The sequence below is a fragment of the Hyalella azteca genome, unplaced genomic scaffold (assembly GCF_000764305.2).
Source record: "Hyalella azteca isolate HAZT.00-mixed unplaced genomic scaffold, Hazt_2.0.2 contig10098, whole genome shotgun sequence".
Taxonomy (NCBI): Eukaryota; Metazoa; Arthropoda; class Malacostraca; order Amphipoda; family Hyalellidae; genus Hyalella; species Hyalella azteca.
This window is the reverse complement of record NW_025940147.1, coordinates 884,850-912,849: the sequence shown is the minus strand read 5'-3', so window position 1 is coordinate 912,849 and position 28,000 is coordinate 884,850. Positions and strand designations below refer to the sequence as shown.

Below are 28,000 nucleotides of genomic sequence, written 5' to 3'. Positions count from 1 at the left end.
TCTGAATTTGATTCAGCCTCAGGATTTGATATAATTTGAGAGTTAGATTTGATCGCAGTTCCAACAGTGAAATTGGACATTTAAACCAAGAGCTTGTATCCATAAATATGAGATATCACTTTTTAATGTTTTTTATGCTATGATTAATGTTTTTTTCACACTCCAGTCAAAGACCTAATCAGATCATGGCCTGGGTCGATGAAGGAATACATGACGATTGATCTTATACATCTTTGTATTTACTATGTACCTGTTACAAGTCTAATTCTGTTTCCAGCTCTTGACCTCGTTTCATCTGCAAACCACTCGGAATTTGTTGAGCTGCTCAGCAGACCCAAAACTTCAACTCCTCCCTAAGAAGGAAGACATATCGCAAGAAATTTCAATAAATGCTAAAAATGGCTGTATTAACTTTATTGTCATTGTATTAGATTCTTTTCCCTTCATTTATCACACGTGCCAGAACATTATTCCTCACGCGGAGATTACCGTGATGCATGCATCGTTTTAAGTTGAAACTATTCCTTATTCATGTGTCAGATGCCGGTTTCTATCGACATCTGATGGGTTAGTTACTGAGGTTACTTAATAATAATTCTTCTGAGAGTCAGGGTTGTTCTAAGTGTTCCAATTAAGGAGGACTGAGGCACGACAATAGAAACACACAGTAACTCTAATGGTATTATTATATCGGGCACGGTGAGTTTAATAAGAGCTTCGTCTAGTCTGTTCTTGAAGGCGTTCATATACTCGGAGCGTCAACGATGCTATCAGGGAGGCTGTTCCACATGTCGGTGACTCGAAGCGAGATAAAATGTTGTCGCATAGATGTGTTACAAAGCCGTTTTATTTTAGTTTATAGCCGTGACCCCTGGTGTTGGTTCTTGATTCAAATTCTAGTAATCCTTCTGGGACCTTGTATAAGCCATGAGTATACTTGTATGCTTCAATGAGTTCCCTACGCAGACGTCGATAACTGAGGCTTGGAAGCTTCATAATCTTTAATCTTTCCTCATAGGACTTGCCTTTCAAGCCCGGAATTATCCTTGTTGCACATCTTTGAACACTCTCTATTAAATTTTTGTCCTTTTCAAGTTTCGGTGACCACACGACAGCAACAAACAATTGCTTCATCGCTTCTGCATCTAGGAACTCGAAAAAGCTTGTGATCAGTCCAAGTTGTTTATTGGCTTTCTTAACTTGACCTTCAATATGCTTAGAAATTTTCAACTTATTGTCAATATTAACTCCTAAATCTTTTTCCATTGTCGATTTTGACATCATATCACTCTGTCGTTGCAACCGTATCGTCTCATACTGCAATCTTGATATTCATTATTCTTGCCAAGGTGGATTACTTTACATTTGTCAGCGTTAACGACCTATCTGGAGTTCTTGAAAGCTAGACGGCTAGAAGTGACGAACGCACGCAACTTATGCGACATTGAGCTCGCGGAAAGCTCATAAAAACAAACTTTCAATTTCGTACTATTTGTAAGACTGGTATTAAATTGAAATTTTCTATTCAGACCCTCGTGCTGCAATGCCTCGTGGTGGCATAGACATTATTTCAACGTGAGAGCGCAGAAAAATGGCGATTATTAATTATTCCTCAGAGTAGCAAAGAAATACTCTTTATATTTCAATGTTTTATCGATGGAGGTGACACACAAACGCTCACATAACATTAAATTGAAACTCGGGCGGTTAATGACCAGAAAATTCATCGATTTAAATTTTATAAAGGATAACAACAGGAAATTCCGAACTTAACATATTTTTGGGTCAGTGACCAACAAAGATCATTAAATACGATGAAATTTAATTTCAGACAATTTAAAAGTCAGCTACTATATATGTGCACTGCTACTTTAACCTCTTATTACGAGGCTATAATGTACTTAATGATAGTGTCCATAACATGTCCAACTGCATCCATAACAACCAAATAAATAAATTTGAACGAGTTTATCATATATAAAGTTTGCTATCCTAAATAACTGCGGAGAGAGCGTCGGCCACTGACGCGCCGCAGGAGGGATAGAGCGCCGAGCAGTCGCCGTGGTAGCGGCCGCTGTACTCGGCTCTGCTGTACTCGTCCTGCTCTGAACTCGCCTCCGAGAACGTCATGATTCTGAGGGAGATTTGGCGGACATTTCATTTTGATGGAGACATTATTACTGGTTTGTACACAAGTTATAATTACAAATCATTCCCAATAAATTGTCATTCAATACAATTCATTCACATTTCGTCGAAACGAATGAACTAATAAAGAATAATATACGTTTAAAAATTACTTTTTAAAGACAACACTTCTAAAGAATCCAGTGTCTCCAATGTTACAGATATACAATGAATCTCATTTTATTTTCAAATATTAAAAAATTTTATTTTGCAATTTTTTTAATATATAATTTTTTAAAGTTATTTACTCTATCAATTGATTCATGCATTGCCTCCGACTTCACACAAGTCTGCAAAATTTCATATAGATTGGACAGCTAGACATGTGTTAAATATCGATTATAAGATTTGTAGCAGACAAAATTATTTTTTCAAATTTCTTAATATTGAAAAAATTTTAATTTTTGAAATCATCTATTTTTTTATTTGATTCAAGCATTGTCTCCAACTTTACGCAAGTGTGCAAAATTTCCGATCGATAGGATAAGTGGAAGTGTGTTAAATTTCGATTATAAGATTTGTAGCAGACAGACAAACAAGAAGTGAAGTTAAAGCGAAATGTTGTAGTAAATAGGGCTAAATTGGATAAAATTATCACCGTAATTCTTCTTTAAGACTTTGTATTGGAAGAAGCTCTGTGCATCGTCTTTATTGTCTGTGACGCAAATTATTTATTTAAAAATTAGACATGTAGTCAATCGCTTTCATTCAATGAAATAAAGTACTCACGGTTGCTACTTGTATAGATCATTGAAAATCATACAGTTAGTGCCAGCATTTTATAAAGTAAAGTATGATGTTCATGCCTTTAAAACGATCCTATAGAATAAATTGAATAAGAAACTCTTTGATAACAGGAAACACTCACGAGAATATCAGGTTGATGACCTCCCCCACCAGGCCGTGGTCGAAGGGCATCTCCGCAATTTCACAGATGGCGCGCAGGGCGCAGGCTTGACCGTTCAGACCAAACCTGACACATCAACGACACGTGTTCACAAAGATAAACCTGTTACACTAAGCAAATCACTGCGGACCATCAGCATGACTTAGCTGAGGAACAAAATTTTGATGTTTGTCACATAAATTTATATCAATTTTATTCTTAGTGGAACCATTTCAATCAAAAATTTTCCTAAATGCAAAACTAAGTATGTCTGTCAATTTGAGTGGTAACAAAGCTCAATCAAGAGCACGCAACAACACAGCAGTATTGAAAGTTGAAATGAATGAAACTCGCCAATATAGCGTGCCGTGTATCTCATCAGATATGAAACACGCCACGTGTGTCGTTATGGCATTACTATATCGGCAACAAAACACGTCACAAGAGTGCATTCTATATAGCAGCAGTATGTCCCATTGGCATAGTACTCTTATTAGCGCAGTGACTCAGCAATGATACCGAACCAGACTTACAACGTCTACATGAAAAGAGAAGCTTGAAAAAATGTTAAGCGAACAAAACCTGCCTGAAGTTTTGGTCCTAGACCTAAAAATTTAGGTAAGAATTAAACTTATAAACCAATGTTTGATTCGATACAGCCTTCATTTTGTGTAGTTCTGTACGAAGTTATTGTCTCTCACACATTTCTATATATGCAAAATTTATAAATAATTTTCTATACATACAAATTTTACCCATAATTATCTATACATACAAATTTTATACATAATTCTCTATACATACAAATTTAGTATAGGTTGGCAGAATTTCTTCTCTCAAACAGGTTTCATTGGAGACGAGAAAATTTGTTTTATTCGTAATTTTATTTTAAGTTTTTTTCAATATTTCGAACAATATTTTTAGTTTGAACTGGCAAATCAAAAATCAGGGTACCGATGGCCATTTTTATTTCGTTAACGACGTTTCGAATGTTTCAATCATTCATTTTCAAGTTAAGGGGAGCGTCTGCCCCAAAAATTATCTCGGATATCAACAGACGGATCGATTCAAAATTTGGTACACGTATGTAAAACGAAATTTTTTTTGTTCATGTGAATTTTCCGAAAAAAATGAAAGAAAACTTGAAATTCTTAGAAAACGGCCAAAAAGGGAGTACTCTAGAAATCCTAACTCCTTCTAGGATTTTCAAGCTAAACATCGAGACACATATCATTCGATGCGTAAAGACCATATCTAAAAACTGGTGGTAGGGTTTTTTTTTAATTTTTGTGGGTGTGGGAGCATTTTTTCCAAAATTCTTCGAAATTTTTCAATTTTACCTCCGCCCTCCCCCCTTTTTGCAAAATATAATCCGAACTATAACGAACTTGGAAAAAGCCCACCACCAGTTTGTAGATCTTTTATTTGCAAATTGAACGGTATATGTTTCATTGATGTATCTTCAAAACTCTGGGAGGAGATAGGTTTGCAGTGATAACAAGTTAACTTTTCAGTAGGGCCCGACAAAGTCGCGCGCGCCTCGAAAAAGACATTCAAGGGTGCAAGGTTGCAAGACTAGACGATATTTGAGCTCAATTTCTGTCAAGGATGGTGTGAACGATGGCACGAGAACCATCCCATAGGACTGCAGACGGATAACTGAAGCACAGCGTGTTCAGACTAGCTATATAAGTGTGCTACAGGTAATTTTGGCCTATCTTTAATATTGAAGAACTCCGCCACCCCTAACCCTTTCGCGATATGTCGTGAACGCATAAATCAACGTACAGAGATGGTTTTGGTACCGTTAGATGCGTCAGAATATAAGCTTTAAAATGAGTATAAAAACCGAAAAAGTCAAAATTTTCGATTTTGGGGCAGACGCTCCCTTTAAAGGGGCATTGAGTGACGAAATTTGGGTCGACATAAGTACAAAATAATAAACATTTTGTACTTATAAATAATATAATAACAAAAATCAAATGTTTTGATTTTTGTTCATCTTAATATTTTAGTGACTAGGCATTACTTCTAACCAATTCTGTTTTTTTATTAGTATCCTATTTACATGATTTCGTACTTACGTCGACCCAAATTTCGTCACTCAATGCGCCTTTCAACTTGATAATGATTGATTGAAGCATTCGAAACGTCGTTAACTAAATAAAGATGTCCATCGGTACCCTGATTTTCGATTTGCCAGTTCAAACTAAAAATATTGTTCGATATATTGGAAAAAAATAAAATAATAAAATTGCGAATAAAACAAATTCTCTGGTCTTTAATGAAACATACAAAATTTAAACATAATTTTCTAAACGTACAAATTTTATACATAATTTTCTAAACGTACAAATTTTATGCGTAATTTTCTCTACATACAAATACTGACCCTTCAAGGAAGGTCTCGAAGTTGCTAAAGAACTCGATCCTGCCATCCCTGCCAGTCGCGCTCCTGCCCAGAACGTAGTTGAAGCTGGTGGAGGCGTTCGGTAGCCGCAGCACCGTCTTGTGTTGGATGGCCAGCGCGCTGAAGCTTCCGATGCCAAGAACGGGCACGCCGAACAGCAGAGTGACCTGCGCATAATAGAGAGAGGAGAATGTCACGAACTGACGTGCAGACAATCTTGACCTTTCGCGGTATATATATAGAGGATATTCAGCAGCAATGGTATTAATGCAGCTATTTCTTGTTGAAATAGTAATGTTCCCGCATGAAGAATAATGTTTCCGTATGAAACATTATCGTATTGAAGAATAGTTCCTCGAAACGAAAAATAAATCTAACCGCAATGGTATTTTATGATACTTCGATGATCTTAACTATAATAATAAATCAGAGTTGGAAGCTATATTTTGTACTTTTTCTAAAATCAATCCTCATCACGGAAATATATTTACAAAATCCTACTCAATAATGCACTAAATTTTGTTTAGTTTGATCGATAATCTTATGATAAGTTTCATACTTTATTGTGTTACGAAAAATCTCGATTGTAAATTGAGTCAATTCAGGAGCCACTCAGATACTAAAATTGAGGGATTAATTAATGTTAGTTTATTGAGGGATTCAGATATTAAAACATTTTAGAAGCACTCCAAGCTGGTGAGGCGGTACATAATTCGTACGTTTATTCGTTTCCAAAAGTCGAATGCTAACTTTTCAATGAACACGAACATTTTGACCAAATTATAAAGGTATAGTGAGCCCCATAAGTCTCATTTGTAAAATGCAACAATATATGACATTTTATCGAGCAAGTATTAGCATAACAATACGCAATTATACACATTTCATGTACTGAAGAAAAATCTATAAAATCGGTGTAATGGCAATCACTCCGGGACACGGATCATCAATTGATTTTGATGATCACATGCAATGATGACTTGTTCTGTAGTAGGGATTCATCTTATTGATATCCAAGTACTAACATTGAGCAGTGAACCTGTAGGGAAAGTAAGGAACCTTCGCTTCCTGTATTTCGCAACGCCGCCGCTCCACGTTTCATTTTGCAACCATTCAGGGCCATTGTAGGATAAATTCGCATAGCTGTTCGTTGATACGTGCTGAGGAACGAAGCTTTCAGTCAGCACTCCTGGTAAGAGACACCAAACTGCCAAACAACTCGAAATGATCAAAATAAGCGACCGACATTGCAGCTGTAAGCAACTCAAAGTGAGAAGCGATCGCATTTTATGAATTTCGTACCAATTAAATATATATAAACGCAAACGTTTTTTTTTTTCTCGATAATAGTTAAACAAGAAGAGATTAACGAATATTAAATTAGCTTTTGAAGGACTCGATGTGACAGGACACGTTTAACCTGCTTGGATGCACATACTAAAATGACTTGGCTCTGACTTGTTCTGCCTTTTTATTGACTCAATTACCGACGATGAACCTGATACGAGCCCCCATAGTGGCCTAAAATCATTTTGCTTTCACTGGATTTGACATGAGCTTTCTTCGTTCACAGGACAATTGCTGCCGTCGACCGCATGCATCAATGGAAACGAGCATGCACAACCACACAAGCACTGTGCTCCGTCCTCGACATCATCTCACGGAAAGTATTTTCTCCTCGCTTTCTCGTGCAGTTCCTTGGCAAAGTGTACGAATTTAAATCTCCGCCGTTTTCTCGTCGTCCATTCTATTTTTTTTTTTTTTTTTTTTTGAGAGCTAAATTTTGGTGAACTCATTGTTCTACAGATTTTGTATTGTTTTTTATGATATTATTCGTATTTTTTTGTCTTTATTTTTTTACTCCTTTTTTGGTTGATTCAATTTTTTGTTTTTCGAAGTTATTCCCAGACAAATGAATTTTCCTAAATATAGTATATTATATGTGCAAGCCCTTTTTTTCTTTAATATTCTTTGTTGCAATTTATATCACCAAGATTCCAATTTAACTATTTTCAGTTCATTTTCAATATTTTGGATGTGGTCTAGATAATGTATTATGCCGATAAGTATTAGCTATATATAGGTATTGATTTCAATGCAAAATTCTTCAGTTAATTCGTCTTCAAAATTTTCCCAGACGTCAGTGAAATTAAATTGACCGATTATTGACTCACTATTATCACTTTATGCAACATTTATCTTAGTTTATTGGTACCTATTTAGCATACGTGTTTTAGAATTTATTTTCTATACCTTCGGCACCAGGGTAATTGCATCAGCTGCGCGGAGGCAGGTTCCAGCGATCACACACGTTAAGCATCTGCAGGACCGCTCAGTTTAGGCCTGTATGAAAATACATACATACAGCTCTCGTAGAATGCATGTAGACGCATGGGGTCTCGTAGAATGCATGTAGACGCATGGGGTCTCGTAGAATGCATGTAGACGCATGGGGTCTCGTAGAATGCATGTAGACGCATGGGGTCTCGTAGAGTGCATNCTCTCATGAGCCTTCAACACGCCCATGACCGCAGCTCTCATGAGCCTTCAACACGCCCATGACCGCAGCTCTCATGAGCCTTCAACACGCCCATGACCGCAGCTCTCATGAGCCTTCAACACGCCCATGACCGCAGCTCTCATGAGCCTTCAACACGCCCATGACCGCAGCTCTCATGAGCCTTGCATGAATTGTTGCCACAGTATTGATATTTTTGTGTATCTGCTGTGAGCCCAGCTTCATTCAACATAGACCATTCCTTCATCTATTCATCTTTGCATTTTATAATTTTTCATACGCTTTAAGGAGCGTTTGACAGTTTTCAGCATGAGCGGTTGTAACGTAAAGTGAAGTCTTTGGGAATGGAGGGAAACGGGATCGTGTCAGACTGGGCATCAGTGCGCAGTGGCGTGCCACAAGGAAGCGTTCTTGGCCTATTTTCTTCGTTGTTAGCGCATTTTCTCATTTATTGAAAAATAGGCGCTGTTGTTCTCGTCATGTCCGTCCGTCCGTGACTTCACACACGGACGAGAAATGCGCTCTCTGTCACTCACTGCAGCGAGTACTGATCTAATTTTTTTATAAACGATCTGCCAGAAGTAGTGCCAAGCGTGTGCTCCATGTATGCCGACGACACAAAAATTTATAATACAGTTAAGGATGAGTAAAATAAAGTGCAATTGCAAGATGATCTAGACAATTTAGATAATTGGGCTGAAACGTGACAGCTGCGTTTTAATGCTGACAAGTGTAAAGTACTTCACCTCGGGAAGAACAATGAACAGCAAGATTACAGTAGAGAAGACAGGGTTGCAACGGGTGAGTAATGATTGAAAAGTCTAGTGTGGAAAAAGATTTGGGAGTTTATGTTGAAAAGGAGCGAAATTTTCTAAGCATGTTGAAACGCAAGCAAATAAATCCACAAACTTCTTGGACTGAACAGACGCTCTTACGAGTTCCTAGATGCAGAAGCGATGAAGCTGTTGTTTGTTGATAATCTAGAGTTTGGAAACGTTGTGTGGTCACCGAAACTTGAAAAGGACTCAAATTTAATACAGAATGTTCGGCGGCGTGCAACAAGGATAATTCCAGGCTTGAAGGGAAAGTCCTATGATGAAAAATCAAAGATATGAAGCTTCCACGCCTCAGTTATCGATGTCTGCGTGGGGACCTCATTGAAGTATATAAGTATACTCATAGTTTATACAAGGTCTAAGAAGGATTGGTATTTGAATTTGAAACAAAAACCAACACCAAGGGCCGCAGCTATAAACTAAATAATATACGTTTAAAAATTACTTTTTAAAGACAACACTTCCAAAAAATCCAGTGTCTCCAATCTTACAGATGTACAATGAATTTCTAATCTAATTTTCGAATAATAAAAAATTAATTTTTCAATTTTTTTTAATATGTACAATTTTTTTAATATATAATTTTTTTTCTCAAAATTATTTACTCTGTCAATTGATTCATGCATTGCCTCTGACTTCACACAAGTGTGCAAAATTTCAGATCAATTACACAGGTAAAGTGTGTCAAATATCAGTTATAAGATTTGTAGCTGACAAAATTTTTTTTTCAATTTTTTAATATTGAAAACAAAAATCTTTTTAATTTTTAAAATAATTTATTTTGACAATTGATTCATGCATTGTCTCCAACTTTACACAAGTGTGCAAAATTTCAAATCGATAGGATAAGTAGAAATATATTAAAATTCGATTACAAGATTTGTAGCAGACAAACAAGAAGTGAAGTTAAAGAGAAGTGTTGTAAAAAAACTGCGCTGGAACTCATCCACGCGACATTTCTTCGACACCCACGCGACATTCTCGCTTCGAATCACCGACATGTGGAACAGCCTCCCCGATTACATCGTTGACGCTCCGAGTATGAACGCGTTCAAGAACAGACTAGGCGTTCAAGTTTGGATGAAATATATGTATGTTCAGACTTGAAGTGCCTAACACCATTTCGAGCCCGGTGAAGTCGCCCGATCGAGAATTTTCGCTGTCCCCCCTGCAAAAATTTAGAAAGAAAACTCAGTTTTCGTTGATAAGAATTTTCTAACTTAGTCATTCTAATCAATTAACCAGTTGCAATCATTCAACTCTAGTTTGATCTCCAAGGCAATGGTTACTTTTTATTCACGAATAAAATTCACATGTTTTTGTCAAACATATTATCCATTTATAGTTTACAATTTTTAATTCTATATTTCCTTCTGCAATTCATTGTCTCGGGAATCCAGCTCTACATATACAATTTCAGATCAATGAAATATCCCGATACGATAGATATTACGAATACGCGTTTAATATACATTGCAGGGATCAAGCAACAAAAAACACATAATCCTATTCTAGTTTATTTATCTAACGTTACGGTACGAAGAAAATTTTTTTACTTCGAACTTTCTCTTTTCAATTAACAGAAAACAACTATTTACAGGGTAGCCGAGCATATGCGGGATAAGATTTCTTTTAATCTCTAGCCTTGGCTACTTGATATACTAGGATGCATGAAAGCTCCCTATGATGAAGTCGAATGGTCCCTCAGCTGTCGACGCATCGTTGCTGTCACATCATCACATCATCGTTGCTGTCACATCATCACGACGCATCGTTGCTGTCACATCATAACATAACATAGTGAAGTCGGCGCTGAAGTGTAGGCCTGATGTGGCCTGTCGCCGATTCTTTTCCTTTTCGTGCCTTGTTCATAGATCTAAACTCGTGTCATTTGACCGGATCTTTTCATGACTGGCGATAGTTTGAAGTAGCTACTAGATGTAGCTAGCTACTCATCAATCAATGAACGTCATCATCTATCACTCGGGGACTATAACCAGGAAGAGGAGCGAGCGCTGGGCAGCCTATGCCAGGAAAATACCTGGCGACCTTCAGAAAATACAGAGCCCCGTGAGCACGTGCTGGGGAGTGCAGTCGCGTCGCGGTCGTCTTGTGCGAAGGTCTCGGGGTTATTTCTTGTCAGTAACAGAACGGGAGTATACGTTGAACAGTTCAACGCGTACTTGATTATGATTCCCATGATTATGGTTCCCGTGATTATGATTCCCTTGATTATGATTCCCTTGATTATGATTCCCTTGATTATGATTCCCTTTATGATTCCCTTGATTATGATTCCCTTGATTATGATTCCCTTGATTATGATTCCCTTAACTATGATTCCCTTGATTATGATTCCCTTGATTATGTTTCCCAAAATGAATTCCGATGAGTTAAACCTTCCGTTTAGCTTACCATTGAATAATTTTGTTCTTATCAATCCGTGAGAACTTTTTTTTAGCTAACTACGAAGTAAACTCGACGCTACATGTTGCACAAGAATTGACTTTACTTTACATGTCTTGAACTGCAGAAGTTTAATTTTTCGATAACACAGCCAAAAGTTGTGAAATAGTTTTCTGAACTAAAACAATATTCTTTGTTGTGCTCGATTTCAGAGCATGTGAGCCTAAAGTCCTACGCTTAATCGTGCCAGTTGGCGAAAAAATAATAAATCTTCTAACTCATTATCAGTTTCGTGCCATGAATTTCCCGAAAACAATCACAAGTAGAGTTTCTTTCCTTGAAATATTTTAATTAAATGTTGAAAATTACTGATGTTATCTTCTGCACCGGCGATACAATCACAGCTAGTGATCTTGCAAGTTACCGCCAAGGCTCAGAGTGAAAAGAAATCTCCACCAATTGCCACAGTATATCGCTAACACTTACACAGCAGGAATATAGAATTGTAATTATTTATTTGTCTCGTGGATGCTGCGAACTTTTACAACTACCAAATACTCGACTGACGTAGGACCTACTGTTGTGTCGTAGTGCCTTGAACTTTCTCGTGCTGCATTTCACGAGCAAATGTTGTGCTCGATAAAGAACTAATCTACCTTGGGACTGCGTACTGTCAGGGTGGCGCAGAAGAAACTTAGAGTGATGGTGTGACCGTGAGCAGTGGAATTTATGAACCCAATTCATTATGCATTTAAAATTAATCTTTTGTTTATCACTACCTATTAGGATAATTATTGTCTGCCATGAGAGAACTTCTTGTAAAATTTTCTCTTCATTTTTTAATTTCCAATTTTTTTAACATTCGTTCTAATTCAAACAAAAACTGTCATTCTTGATGGCCATGTAAGTAACTTATTTTCGTCACAATAACCTATTTTCCGGAACCAGTGAACCAATTCGGACGGATTAGTTTTAGGAAAGATGTTACCTGTCATTTTTGTTTCTTACTTCCGAACAGCGAACTTCCTATCAAGTGAACCAAATATGCATAAAGTTGATCATGATGAACAAATTGATTAACATCCTCCTGCGTTACTTCGTTTTCATCGGAACTAATAACTATGTTCTTCTTTCCTGTTAGCTTCTTTATGGTCCTGCGTCCGTGTCCTCGAATTGTATGACTCGTGTCGTTGTTAATTTTTATTTGTGATCCTAGGGACGATTACAACGGGAGCCTGCATGTCTTATTAATATTGGTTCTTGGAGAACTAACCAGCAATTACTCTATTTTATGACCTGGCACAGTGCGTTCTTACTTGAACTTTGATAAAAGTCCTTGTGTCTTTTTTTTCTCCCTCGAAGTAGTCAGTTGGTGAGCTGGCGTATCACTTAAATTACAGGAAGTAATTTGCATATCACTTACATGGTATTCTAGTACTACTTTCTTCTGTTCAAATTCTGTTGTGAATGAGGACTTCGGGTGATACGGAAGTTCCGGAGGCTCATAGATGTTGATAGAATAGATTTTGAAAAGAATGGTTTGATGATTGCTACCAGTTTTATCACCTAAATCGAGCATCTCGGAACTTCGCACACGTGCACCATTATTGCTGCTGTATTCTTTAACAAATGTGGTGTTAAAAATACGCTATAGTATTGTTCTCGATTTTTATTCCAGAAAATGAGTCTGGCCAAACTCAAATTATCCCTCATTGATTTCCGCCTTATTTCTCGTGCGTAATGGGCGCTTATTTCTAGCGCGGATGGGTCATGAGTCATCCTCTACTTCTCTGTGTAATTACTTTTTGTGGACAGAATCGAGCTTACACTTTCGTCGTAGACTGAAACGTTTTAAGATACTCGTACTTATTTCATTAATATAGATTGCTGGAAAACTTCGCAAATATCTACTAATCTGGAACGCAACCAAGAAGGAAGTGGAAATTACGGAAATTCACAGCGTTAATTTGTGACCGTGCCCCAACTTCACAATGGTTTTCAAGGTAAAAAGAAGGCTGAAATTTTTAATTCGTCTAGACTGAATGTTACTCTTTGGAATACATGTTTTCTGCCTTTTTTGCGCATTTTCTCATTTATGAAAAAAAGGCTATTGTACTCGTCATGTCCGTCCGTCTGTCCGTAGATCTGTCAGTCGGTGACATCATTCATCAGTTTTACGAAGGGAGACATTTACCTTCTCCCAACGATGTTTTACATTGCTCCTTTTTTTTCATTGAATGGATTTAGGGAAGCGACCAGAAGTTTCTTTCGTCCATCAGGCCACTTGAACCAGGTAGCTTTATATATAGTAGCATGAAATAAGATTCGACACTAATTTTCAAATGGTGAACTAAGCATACGTAGCAAGGCAAGTTTTACACTTTTGATTTTGCGAAGGGTATTCAAAAGTTAGAAAAAACGGATTGCTAATTTCCGATCGATTGCTAATTTCCTAAAAAAATATATCAGTACTCACTGCAGTGAGTGACAGAGAGCCCATTTTCTCGTTGCCGAGTATCATGGATACTCGGCAACGTGTCGCGAACACGAATTTCCACGCATAATGAAACTGGTTTTCTGTAATAAAAAAATTCTGAGCGATTTAACTGATGAGCCTAATTCTGTAGAGTGAAATTCGTGTCGATTTGCAAGGAATTTGAAACGATTTTCAGGAATTTTTTTCGAGGCGCTTTTTAATTCCCCCTGAATTTTCAGCAGTGAATATGGTAAGCGTTTATTTAATCCTTGTCGTCAGCTTTCATCAAAATTAAATTTAAAATTAGTTTTCTTATTAATAATTTTACCAATTCTTGTCATTCCCTACGAAGCTTGCTAGAGCGTCGTTCACACCTATCGTCATTAAATTATTAGCTGATGATTCTAACGAGGAACTGGCCTTGCGATCGTTTGCACATGGGATTAAATCGCAATGTGAATGAAATCAATCATTGTTTTATTGATGAATATTGTTTCCGTTAACTAGTTACGCATCGTGTATTCTAGTAATACCGAGACCTATTTTTTAATACGGTTAGTAGACTCTTCAGAGTAAAATTATTAAATGAAACAAGATTACAATAAAATTCCAGTAAATGAAACATGGTTACATTAAAATTCCATTATCCCAACAGCAAACCATAACCGAAAAATGGCTGGCGGCAGGATCCTCGCCCGTGGATTGGTGTGAGGAGAACTACACTGTCAGCAGCAGCATCGCCGAGTTCACCAATTCGCTCTCGAATGTCCTCACTGTCATCATCCCCGCATATTGCATCAAAAATCAACTCTGGAGGTCTTATCGCAAGCACATATCAAATGGCCCTCAGGTCATCCTTTACTTAACAGCCCTAATTGGCATCGCTAGTGCGTATTTTCATGGCACGCTCTCTTTGTTCGGTCAGCTTCTGGACGAAGTTTGGATCATTTGGGTAATGTGTGTGGCTTATGCTTCACTAACAGCCGATTGCTATAGGCCTGTGATATTCAGAGGTTCTCGAGCCAATATTGTAGCCCTTTTCTTGGCCACATTTCTAACTTTGATGTGGTTTGTAGCTCCCTACACCAACGCCTTCTGGATGATGACTATGGGCGCTCCAGTTTACTATTTCCTATATAACGAATGTTTCGTTGTGAAGAGAAAATATTCTCTCAGCTTGGTCAGACTGAGCCTCGTCTTGAATATCCTAGGTATCACCTTTTGGGTGGCTGACAGAGCGATGTGCAACTTTTGGTTGAGTCTTGGGCTGCCAGGGCTACACAACATATGGCATCTGCTGTGTGGTGTTGGTTCATACCTCAACCTCACAGTTTTCGCGTATCTCAAAGCTGCCTCGGACGCACCTTACCTCATACCCACCATCCGTTACTACCCAGGCGACACTTGGGGACTGCCTTACGTTCACTGTAAAAGTAAATTACCTTCATAAAACTGTATATTATGATGTTCATTGGTTGAATTCATTTTTCCGGGATGCCACGGTGACAGACTTCATTTTTACCTCATTTGAAATTGTTTGATTCTGAGTAACAGATTTATTTAAAAACAATTCGATAAAAATAATTACGAGTAAAGTATTGGAAAATATTGTCTGACAGTATTGATCTGATATTTTCATTTAAAAATATTTCAGTACCCCTGTTGAATATTCAATATTAACATTTGCGTTTCAAAGAATCTGAAGGTTTTCCGTTCTACAGAAATGGTGTTGTTTTACTCCAAGGTTAACATTTGCCTTGTAACTGTAACACATATCCCCTTCCCATGTGAATCAATGGCTCTGGGGAATAGGAGAAAATTTCCGCGGTGGACAAGCAAGAGCGCGCTTTGAATTTTTATGTATGTTAATCATATGGTATCGTTTACATTTTTATCTGAGTATCATGTGATAGTTTTAAGTGAAAACTCATTTCGTTCAATTCAATAATCGAAGACAGTGGAGACTTATGCATCTAACATATGTTAACAATTAAACTAAATTGTATGCAGTACTACTAATTTGATCAAATGAAATATGCGTAATTACTTTTCGATAAGTATAAGAAATAACACATCTTGTAGGAGCGCCGAGCGGCCGTGTTGCCGTCTTTCCTGAGGCTTAATGCGTTCGGCTGACTGCGCTGAAGAGGAGCCCTCGAAAAAGATGGATATAACATTTGCTTGGTTTTGTCTCCTTTGCTGCGACTGTAACGGAATGGATGCGATGGTCACAATGTTTAATTATTTGGTGAGAATTTCTTTCTTTGAGATCAACAATTAATCCAAAGTAGTTTTACGCAAACAGCATCATGCGAGTGAAAATAGTGTATATCATTCAAGATAATTCGGACTACATTTTTGTCACTAAAATGATTGAAAGCTTTTAATTATAGTACGTCACTTGCCCTGACTGACAGACACGTCCCAACTGGAAATAGAAAAAAAACTTGAACGTACAAACCGCAGGATGTTGGTAATGTGGCTCATGAGGTCGTAATAAGCAGCGATACATAGGAGTAGATAATTCTCAGATAGTGCAAACCTGCACTTGTTATAACTTATAAGTATGTCAGAATTAACATATTAGGGATGTCGTCGGAGTTGAAATTCCACGCATGCTTCCTCCTAATAAGATTTCAAGCTAGTAATCTTTAGAAACAAAGATAGTATCATGGAATATTCATGTTATCAGGATATATACTTAACTGTCATACAATTGCAGAATTGTATTTCAGCGATGTTCCATTCTCTAAGCCACCTTAAAATCTTTTGCCAATAAAAGCTGTAATTTCGGACGATTGAGGGAAAGTCCAGGGTTGACTCTGAAAACGATAGTAAGTTCAGCTCAGAAATTTACTCAATTCTCCTCAATGAAGCTAGGACCATTTAATCAGCATTTAGAGAAGCAATGAAGCCAAGGTTGCTTCAGTGCTTTTCACAATAAAAGGCCAGAGCCAAGAAACGACATCGGAGTCCTCCTTCGCCTATCCTGAGTAGGCGCGAACATCTTGCTTTTATCTCTGAAATAAACTTAAGGAAACTAAGAGTGATCCCAAAATGGAGGAATTAGAAACGTATGGCTTCCTGCACTTCTGTAAGTAAGAAAATCACATCGTAGTTCTCACCACAGCATGTAGAAGCGAACTATTTCTTCCATGGGATTCCTACCCATAATCAGTAACAGTATTGCACCAGAATTCAAGTAATTCGGGCCGCTATTACTAACACTCCCAATCTTCATCAATTTGCGGATCTTGAAATGTTTTCTTTAGCGCATAAAACTTTCGTTTTTTTAAATATTACAAATAATTACATGTTAATTCTAATGTCTTTAAACGTCTTGTCTGTTTCAACGTCCTAGAGTTCATTAAAGTAACCAAAACTTTCTATTTTGAAACAGAATTTTCAGTTTTCAAGCCATATCATCACTGAACCGAGACCATGAGGACATTACTCAACACTTTCATATCCCATAGTTGTATTGACTGTGCAACGCGATTATTTTACTCCCTACACACAGTCAAATTTGTTTAGAATTTGAAATGGATATTAATTGAGAGGGGTTATTTGTTATAACATTTCAAAATATACAGAGTTCATAGCCAACTTATTCATCTCCAACCAAGTTTCCACAAGTAACGCTCTGTTTTGGTTCTGCATGTAAACTCGACTTCCATCCACCGTGTCGTGGAATCAGCAGCAAGGAAAAATCGACGCGTGATATGGCTGTCTGCATACAAATTTATAAATGGCTTTCAAAAAATTTCGCGTTGGAAAGAACTTAATGACTGTAAGAATATTTAATAGAAAAATATCAGATGATCGATTTGGAATTGCTAAGATAAATCACCAAGCAATATGAAGTTTTGCCGTCCAAAATTAGCAAGAAAGAACTGTGCAATAATTCCCAGTCACGATTCATTCTTTCTAGTGAATAGACTGCTTTTGTTGAGCGATAATAAAATTAATATAAATCGAGCACTATAAAAATTGGAATTGAGTGATTTCATATGCGTGATTCTGAATTGCGAAATATACTGAGCAGTCTGCTTTATATTCAGGGCAAGCGTGCTCCACTGTTGTTCTGCATCCCTTCCCTGACGAAGCCTCGGGGAGGGGGAGGGGTGATTGAAGTGGGGGGAGGGGGGTTAGCTTTCAAAGAAAACTGATTTAGGGCATACTGATATAGATCCTAGCCGACTCCTGTTGGAGTTTAAAATTATTATTATTTGCTCAAAGGGACATCGTCACTGAGGACTGAGTTCCACGAGACCAAATGCAGTTCACGAAAGTCTAAAATTTGAATGATACACAGCTTATATTCAAAATTATGCAGAGGAAAAATAAAATTCACATCATTCCAAACGGGAATAAACCGTGTGTATCATTGTACGAGGTCGGTTTTAGTTTCTTTTTACATTTCTTGTATTAAAAAATTAGTTCACACCCCTAGTGCATTGAAAACTTGTTCTTATCGGTAGCGAATCTGGCTCAGGACGGTCAATGAGGCACGTTTTTATTGAAAAATTTTCATATGAATCGATCACAGGCTCACAGCTAATCCTGTACGCGAGGGTCAGAATGAATCACTTTATATCAAATTAAACTGGAGAAATAAATGCAGATTCTAAGGTGATGAAATCATTGCTGCCAAATACACGTAAATAAATTCATAACATGATAGAAATTAGTCGATCACTTCTAAATTACAAGCCTCTAACCGCTGTTCGTTCGAACTTTCCTGCTTCACCAGAAAACGTTGGTCCGTAGTGCAATCCTGGAGCGCGGTTGCTACACCATGACCGTATCGATCACGAAAGTCTTCTGCCGTAATGATGTTTGTTCTAAGTAGCCGTACCGCGGTTGTGGTTCTGTAGCTATTGTCTGGACTCTAAAAAAGCTGTCTTGAGTCGCGCATGTCCGTTGAATTGTTAGCGGCCGTACTTCGTAACGCCTGTGATGGCTTCTACTTAAGTGACGTTCGTGCCAGCTCGTGGCCATACGTCTGCTGCTGTGTTCGACCGTTCTGTCGACGTTGCTTGAATTGATTTATGTCTGTATAACCGCTGCCAGTCTGGCTGCTTGTCAGGGTTGTCTCGCAATCTAGTCACGTAGGGCGCGGCCGTCGCTTAGTTATTGGCCGTAAATAAATGTAGCAAATTCATCTCCGTTACCTGTAGATTGTAGAATATTGTTAGGAAATAGACACAAATATAAAAGATCAAACCTAAATTCTATTTGAAAGCTAAATAACTATTTCCGGAATTCAGCGGTGTCGTAAATTGCGAAGATTCAGCCACTTCCTGAGGTGCAAACTGGAACGAGAGAACACGTACTGGGCGTTACGAAGATGAATCTAGAAGCTAAACTTATGTCTTTAACAAGGTTCAACAATTCAAACATATATATTCACTATTTCCACTTGAACGGCCGCATTCCCAGGCTAACCTCTTTAAACAATTAAATTTAACACAGATGACGCGAATGTAGGCTAGCTGGCACCCATTGACGCGCAACGATTGCGTAGCAAGAGAGCTGGTGAAGGGGATTCCGGAGTTATACTGGATTTGATTTACAATTACGTCATTTAATCGGTTATATTTAATTCTGAATGAGATCCAATTTGATTTCAATTTTATAAGCAATATTAACTACTGAACTTATTAAAGAGACACCTTCCAAATTAATGCTGCTGGCTGATTCAGAAGTGGCGTGTGAGCCTTTCGGGGGTAAAATGTTACTGAGTGAAAGTACAAAAGAAATGATACACTGGTCGGCCCAACTTATGTTTACAAGATAACCTAGAGCGTTAAAATGTTTAGAGAGGCACAGAGGCCGGCAAAGATCTCAAGAATAACAAGTGTGTCAACGACACTTAGATTGATGGGCCAGACCTAAGAGGTGACACTGCATGCATTAATGTAACACATTAGGGACATTTGCAAATTGTTTAATATGTAATAAGGTTTAACCCCGTTTGCAGTAGCAAATACTGCCTCAAAGAGCAATTATAGACTTACTTCCATGCTAATTCCTACTTCTAAAACAAAAACCTCCTAGGAAATCGACGCGTTATAAACTTAATCTTCTCGGTCTCCGTTACATTAAAACGGAACGTAATTTCTAATAACAGAATAAAATTTCGAATAATATATATGCTCTTACAGGAATCATTGCTGCATCGATGAGCCTAAGTTTACCGAGATCGGTAGTGTTAAAAACGGGCAAAGCCTTCAACCCGCGGCCGAGGCGTGCAGATTGCAGACCGTGTTCGGTCACCGTGACTTCAGAATAACCTACAGAATATATAGTCAAGACTGCCGTGAACTTATAGTCCGGTCATTCTGTGTATAGACCTAGAAAAAATTGCAACAGAATTTCTAAAATATAAATTAATGTCTAAAAATATGTCTATAAATATGTCTAAAAAATAAATTAATAGTTCATGTATTTATTTTTTAACTTTTTCCAAATATACTGCACCTACTGTTGTACTAAAGTGTATCATTTTTAATTTTCCTATAAATAAATCATCAAATATATGTTCACACAGTTTAGTGAGATTTGAATACATTAAATGTCTTAAAATTATATATGGTTTAAATATCATATATAAGTGTAAATATTCAGATCAGAGACATGCCACAACTCTGGCTAGCCCCATGCTAGATCATAGACCCGCTACAGCTCTGGCTCGCCCCATGCTAGATCAGAATTCCACTGTAAGAAATTCATAACATGACATAATGTTGCTTGACCAGTTTGCCAATAGAAAACAAATTGCTGAAGTAATATAATAGGAATACATTTATTGTGAGAAATATGAAAGTCTATTGCCGTTATAATGTGTTCACTGTCTAATAAAATAAGTTGACATCATCTTCTTCGTTCATGTCCACTGGAGAGGAATTGTTGCAGCTGGTACCCCTACACTCACCACAGGCCGCAGAACATTCCCATCTTCCTGCATGTGCATCTTCGTGAGCTGCAGTCACTTTGACAGTTGCAATGAACAACCTTCAGCAGTGCCTGTGGTGCTGGTGGTAGATCTGTTGTGGGGTTCAGTCGACCCTCTACCAGACTCCATCCCCACTGGTTCGGATATAGTGCAGGCTGACCTATCCATTCCTGTACCTGGTAATAGACTCTCATGTTGTGATACCTAGCAGCTGCAGCAGTGGGTGGGAGAGTGTGTAACTGGACTGGAGAAGTACTTGTTGACACCTTATCACAGTACTTGTGGTATCGCAGCTTGTCAAGACCTTCGTTTGGTTGCCCACCATACTGAAACATACAAGTGCTTCTTCACCTGCGTTCTGTACCTCATCCTTGGTTGCAACTTCAGAAAATCCACAAGCTTGCTTTCTAAATATCTGTTCTGACTTTAACTTTCGAAGTGGAACGCCCTTACCAATACCAGAGGAGATGTAGTGTCACAACCAGCAATGGCATGTACAAATGGCAGTAGGGTACACACTTCTGGCCCTACTGACCTCTGGAACCAGTGAATGTCCCAGACTCGGAACTTCTTTCCCTTCTTCTTGTCAGACTGAAGATAGAGTGCCTCCGAGTCTGGATTAGTACTGAAGATGAGAAGAGTTATTAGGTCGGTGTCTTCTCCTATAACTGTGTTGGAACATTCATTTGCATACTCCACTGCTGTTTTGGCAATGAGAACATCAGCATCACCTTCTGCTTGTAGAACATGACAGCCAGCAGACACCAGTTTCTGGGAAAGCATGTTCACAAACTCCTGTTTGTTGGATGCATTCGTTAAGAACTGTTCCTTCTTGGTGGTGAAACTGGTAGAGTGATTGAAGTTAACCTTTACTCTAGCTGCACCACGAGACCGTGAAGAATGTGTTATGTTTTTTGTAGATGGTCCTGCCATGTAGCCATCAAACACAATAGTAGGCTGTTGAAATTTCCTGAAATAGTCCACATACATGATGCAGATAGAATCAAATGTTGCACCTCTGGGCCATGGTAGTCGAGATAGCAGTGATCCACCATCAAGTACATACTGCATTTGATGTGTCAGAGGTTGTGCAGCATGCATGTCATCTCCTTTAGCCATATTCCAGATAGCATCTGCTAGTACTGATTTTTAGCTTCGCGAGGTAGTCCAGGTTGTTCAAACAGAGCAGATGGTTGGTTGCACAGCTCATACTTGATTACGTCACTCAAATTCTCAGAGTTCTCACGTGCAACAGTTAGCAGACGCTGGCAGAGTAGTTGTGAGTTTACTGGTACGGATTGTTTATCTACTTTAGCACAGGATTTGCTATCAATTGTGACCACCGTGTCCTTCTTGAACGTAAAGTCACCCACATTTGGCCCAGCCATGGATTGTAGGATCTTGCAGCCCACTTTTCTGGCTCGGTCAGCATTCACAATACTGCTGGCAGTAACCTCGGTAGCAATGTTAAAAAAATATTATCCACTTAATATTTAAATATTAATATTATTAAATCAGGGACTGCTCGTATTGCTTATGTCAAAAAGTAAAGATATTTAAACAATTTCTGATACCTGCTCATCGTCATTATCTTCTAGATACACAGCTACTTTCAAGAATGCACTCTCTCGTAAGTTGTCTACTGGTCGACCTTTCAGCTCAGATTTCCCATCAGTGCCAGACTGGTATTGTACAGGAATCTGCTTCCCGGTCCTGAAGTTAATGCTACAGACTTGATGGTAAACAGCATCTGATGCATGCATGCATCTTGAGCATATTCCATTTTGCCTTGAACATTTTGAGCCCAACCATCTTTAGATATAAATATGGAGTCACTAAAATGTAGTTCTCAGATAAGAGAGTCACACTAAGTTAACATAATTTAATGTCTTCACACATTAGGTCCAACCGTCCAAGATTTCCCTGCTCTAACTCTACTCTAAAGTAGGGTGCCATAGCTAATTTAATGGCATTGCAGTACCCTCTTAACCATCAGAAATAGCACATACAAGTATTTGTAATGGTTTTGTAGCTGAAGGTGCCTTCAGTTGTAGAGTATTTGTATTAGTGTGGAGTGAGCTAGGAGAACTTTTCACAGCTAGATTGTAGGCTAGAGCAAAATTCCACCTTTTAGGTGGAATTAACAAAAATAAACATGGTGAAAAAAATATTTATATATTATTTTCAATATAAATTGTTTTATTGATGGTGCATTTAATAACACAATGAAACTATAATCTGTTTAAATAACATGGTAAAACAATTAAACTGTATACATTTTTTCATCCACTCAAATTCGACTACAAAGAATAGAAATACAACAATTTTCAATGACCGATTTAAACATGTTCCCCCACTTGGATTTTTTTACATTTTTTGGTGTAAGTACTACACTATGTGTAGATAATATCCCCACAAAAAGAAATTCTGTTGCAATTTTTTCTAGGTCCATCCTTTTCTATGCACAGAATGACCGGACTATTAAGCTCCTCATGAACGTAGCAACCGCGCACACTAATGCCTAGTCATCACATGACACCCAGGTCCTCAACTGATATGATCTCCCTCGCGATAAGCTCGCTAACCATCGATGTAAACAAACTCGGTCCCGAAACAAACGCGTCTCGCACACTACAGCGCTCCAACCCACATTTTAAACCTTCATAACACCTGCACCCTAACTTTCAATGAAATCCATAACTAAAATAATTTGTTAATTTGCCCTCAAACTACGTTCAATACACTTCCCATAGACAGTGAAATGTCAATAGATTTCAAATTCGAAATTTAGGCCTCCCAATTAGTAACCAAAAAATTTAATCGCCAGCTTCGAAATCAAATACGTATCTGCATGTAATTCAAACTCTGTAACCCAATCGGTAGACGTTGACCCGTAATACGTTCCGCACGAGTGTTGGTCGTACACGTACATATCTGCCCCACACTACCCGGACCTTATAATATAGTCATCGCTAAATCGTTCCACTTGCTGTACGGCCCAACATGTACGGCGGCACAAAACCCCTCGGCCGTCCTGCAGGAGCCTTCTGTTCGTAGTGTGGAGGGCTTGGGTAATTATTAAGGATCAATAATGTGTATTATCTTGATGTATGGTGTATAGGAAAAATATGTATTTTAATTAGGATGTAAAAGTTGTAAGATTATTTTAGAGAGAATCGGAGCTTTACTCACTGGTGTCGTGCGAACGGATTCATTCAGATTTTCGAGAGCGGACAGTAAGGATGCCTCTATTCTGTGTGTTTAAGTCCTGTTCCAGACAGCCTTTACGGATTTAGTAACCTTGCTCGTTTTTATAGCTATGTTGTGAGGTGAGATTTCAAGTATATCTTGACCAGAAAAGACTTTTATTCGTGACAACAGTTCATGCGAACCTGGTGGTCCCCAACAGTAGAGTTAATACTTCTCACTTCATAGAATTAATAACAGCCACTACCAGCTCAGTTACCGCTGCTGTCGTTGACAGTAACCGTACTTCTAAACACTGATTATTGTGCGGTGCACGTTGCTTGAATGATGTTGCAGACGCCTCCATAACCGCCGCATGTCGTCGCGTTGCGTCCCGTGGTGTTTCGCGGCTCCCGTTCTGCTTGTCACAACTGACGAGGCCGTAGAATTTATGTTGGCCGTACGTATAAATTTGTAACCGCGAGATCGCTCATGGTCATGTGATGCCTTATAGACTGGAAGTCCCTCGCATCCGTTATTTCACTTCTTCAAAACGGTCCACAACCAAAGCCGTCATTTACGTCTGCGAAGTTGCCTTAGTATCCTTAGTATTTGTTTGGGACATAGCAGTCCCAGGCCACGATGGATCGCCGCCTCTGATTATCGTTCATCCGCCATCATTTGGGCCACCTGATGCACGATGCTGTTGCTTGCTTCTCGCCGCTGGTAGTGTTGCAGGGGAGGTCGATCTGGGATTGTGCTCAGGAACACGTCTAGNCCCAGAAGTTCGCACATGCCCTTGTCGTCTCCAACAAGGACATCGTTATTTTTCAGAGGCCCCACTGCGGCTCTGATTTTGGCCTTTGACCGGGCATATTTGTAGAAATATTTGGGATTCTCTCGAATGGCAGACACCGCTTGCGCCTCTGCAATTTGTTGCTCGGCCTCGTGTGAGTCCTGCAACTGTCGTTCAGTTTCCTTAATTTTAACCTTTAGATGTTCCAGCCTCTGCCTCTCTATATTCCCGGAGGCAGCCGTTATCTGGTTGTTCAAGCTCGCTCGTTTTCTCATAAGGATCCGTCTGTCCCTCGGAATTATGTGGCGTTTGGGGGTCGTTTTTTCCGGTGTGTGACGCACGCATACCTGCAGTAATACTTCGCATAGTTTGTTGTACATTGTTTCGGCGTTTCAGATCTCATTTCAGATCTCGTTTCGGCGTTCCAGGAACTCAGATCTCCAGTCGCGCATGGTTTGACTTATGCGTAGACAACATGGTATATCCCTGGTATATCCCTCATTATAAACTCACTCATGTGGTCTCTAAAACTTCCAGCCGATACTACAGCGCCTGATACCACATCTATAACATCTCAATACCAACGCTGTACTCTCATTTTTATCTATACACAATGTATTATATGAACGCACAATTGGCCAGAATGCAGTATTTAATACACGGTGCACTTTTGACAAAAATTTTAAACTAAATATTACTCTGTATCAAATTACTTTGTATCATAATTAAGAATAATATTAAAAACTGGCTAAGATAGTTTGTCACTGTCACGTCCAGTACGCGCATGACGTGTAATTTTGTATTCGTACGTTAATAGCGCGGACGTCACAGTACTTACATTCACGGCCGCCCCGCCCGCACATTGTGTTGATAGCTTCTGCTGGGAGTAGCGCTACAGCTGCGCTACTCCATAGTGCGCTTAGTATAAGTGTTATCCATGTTTTGTCTATTTATTGCGATTTGTGAATCTTATCTTTTCCGTTGATATTGTATCTTAGTGAGTCATGCTATGTATGTATATTTATCACCAGTGTAACGTAATTTGTCTATTTCCCAGGGCTAGTGTAAAGCAACCAAATACCACCTTAAATTTACAATTCAGACTAGGGCTGCCATTCACGTAAGTTCAATAACCTGCAGTCATAAGCGATTTATTATGATACATATGGCAACATTATGATTTAATTGTCGTTAACCTTGAATCCTTGATTATTTTGAAATACCCTCATTTTTTGTATATTTGACTTTCTATTTATTAGCGGCGTTTTATGTCCCGCAGTTTAACAAACCTGAAATAAAGAAGATTTAAATGGAGTTATCTGAAGACTTTATTTCTAATTGTTCCTGCCTGGCTATTATTAAGTGGCCCTTGGAATTCTAGCCAGAACAGTCACAGGAAGATAAGGAGAAAACAACGCTTTCGATTTAAACAAGATTTAAACATTAATATAAAATAGGAAATTGGAAAAAGGTTCTAAAAATTGTATTATTTCGCATATTTATTTTTTTTACGTTCGAGTCAACGTTTTCTTGACTTTCCCTTAAAACAAAAATGACAAACATCTCGAATCCTCTACTGCAATAAAGTTAAAAATTGTTATTACTTTTCGCTACGCTAAGTAGCCAACTGTATGGTCCTATTTGGGATCACTCAGATTTCATGCGGAAAGTTTCATCTTGCACAGAATGCTCGATCGAACATCCTTATCTTGTGTAATATTATGGCGCCACAGTATCGCCATGTTGGGCCGCAGGAGGCCATAATTCCATGGTGGAAAATTGATGAGGCAGCAATTTTTGTTTGCAAGCCGTCGACCTGACGCGCCTTCAATGCTTCGTGCTCAGTCGCGCCAAAACTTCAAGCGAGGAGGAAGGTATGCCTCGATTAAATTACGCAGGCAACAATATTTACAATATCGAACTAATCGTGAGAGGTTCATACGGAACAAAATTTCAGAAATACTAACGTATGTAGCTTGAATTCAGAAATTTCTTCATCTAAAAGTTTTCATTGTATCACATTTTTTGTATCGACATTTTCATGTTATAAAATGAAACGTGGTCAATACGTGACATATCCAGCTTTGATATGATATGCCCTTGATAAGCAGATGAATGGGAAAGTGTGGCTTTGCATAAAAAAACATTCACATTAAAATATGCATATGCAGTTATTAACGGATAAAATATGCATATGCAGTTATTAACGGATTAATCGTGCACAAGACTAAACATTACGTTCATACAATCAATATATACATTTCCTATACAATATACATACAATCATGCATTCTATACGGAATTTAAAGTCATTAATGTTCCTGCATTAGGGAGTAGTTAAGCTGACCTCAAATTTATCAATCGTCGATATTTTAACTCTAGTTTATACATAGTGAGGCGACGACAAACTAAATATACTTGAATTAGCCCACCCAACTTTCACTACACCGCTTTTAATGTGAGGCAAGTTTTCGGTAATGGGCATTCGAGCGATAATTAACCGAAGCGTTAACTTTTTAAATTAAGCTGGGTACCTAAAATATGAACAACCTGATGTTCAACTGACTATGTCTATCCAAGTTTTGCATGGATAGATTATATCTTCCAGAAATTTTAATTAATTACTGCTTTCTTTCATGGAAATTTTCCTGACAGTATTTTCATGTAAAAATTATATCTTTCGATCAAAGTTGTGTGTATAGTTTGCTGGCGTTTCCCTCACGCGAATATACTCAACATGCAGAAAGAAATATGTCACTCTAAAACTGAAACTGGACCATGAACTCTCAAGTTTACCTTTAAGTCTTACACAATTAAAGTATCTCTATAAGTCTTACGCAATTAAACTTTACCTATAAGTCTTACGCAATTAAAACACGTCATTAGTAAATAATAAATTAACCGTTGAGAATGTACCATTCAATAAGAAAATTTGTGATGGAAATTATACACTATACAGTTAAAGACATTAACAGAGAAATCAAGCTCTTGTCTGCTGTCCAATAATTTCCTCTCGTCCACAGGTCAACAATAAATCTTTATTTGTACCAAGACATAACATGCAGAGCGCGCACCTAATATCAACTCGCGCATTTGAGCCGTGAATTCTGCAGTATTTTTAGGGGTTCTCGTAGTGGATATGACGCCAGGGAGTGATTTTCCGTAGCGATATTTGGTGGTGGCAGCGCGCGCTCCCTGCGACGACGCGTGTCCGGAATACGCGAGAATGAGCTGCTTCCGTGCTCGCGGATTGGATGTTTCCGCGCTTGCCAGATACGCTTATGAATAAGTCAGACACAGTCGCGAGCACGAGATAAAAGATTGGGCGAATATCATGCCGT

At 38.3% G+C, this 28,000-nt stretch overlaps 2 protein-coding genes across 2 annotated transcripts; one reads left to right on the top strand and one right to left on the bottom strand.

Moving 5' to 3' along the window:
- Positions 1-1,992: 1,992 nt before the first annotated feature.
- Positions 1,993-6,998, bottom strand: LOC125178482. Its single transcript, XM_047882289.1, has 5 exons — positions 6,975-6,998; positions 6,509-6,736; positions 5,466-5,650; positions 3,056-3,160; positions 1,993-2,134 (listed from the first exon to the last, which is right to left on the bottom strand). Exons 1-5 carry the CDS (start codon positions 6,996-6,998, stop codon positions 1,993-1,995), a joined length of 684 nt encoding a protein of 227 aa, XP_047738245.1.
- A 5,909-nt stretch (positions 6,999-12,907) lies between these two features.
- Positions 12,908-17,059, top strand: LOC108668481 (alkaline ceramidase 2-like). Its single transcript, XM_018155712.2, has 2 exons — positions 12,908-13,246; positions 14,375-17,059. Exons 1-2 carry the CDS (start codon positions 13,235-13,237, stop codon positions 15,167-15,169), a joined length of 807 nt encoding a protein of 268 aa, XP_018011201.1. The 5' UTR covers positions 12,908-13,234; the 3' UTR covers positions 15,170-17,059.
- The last annotated feature ends 10,941 nt before the right edge of the window (positions 17,060-28,000 follow it).

Coding starts and splice junctions, on each gene's coding strand:
- LOC125178482 (XM_047882289.1), bottom strand. CDS start 6,998: ATGGGGGCTCGTATCAGGTTCATC. Junction 3,161..5,465: donor TTCGAGACCTTCCTTGAAGG/GTCAGTATTTGT, acceptor TTGATGTGTCAG/GTTTGGTCTGAACGGTCAAG. Junction 2,135..3,055: donor GTCATCAACCTGATATTCTC/GTGAGTGTTTCC, acceptor AATCTCCCTCAG/AATCATGACGTTCTCGGAGG.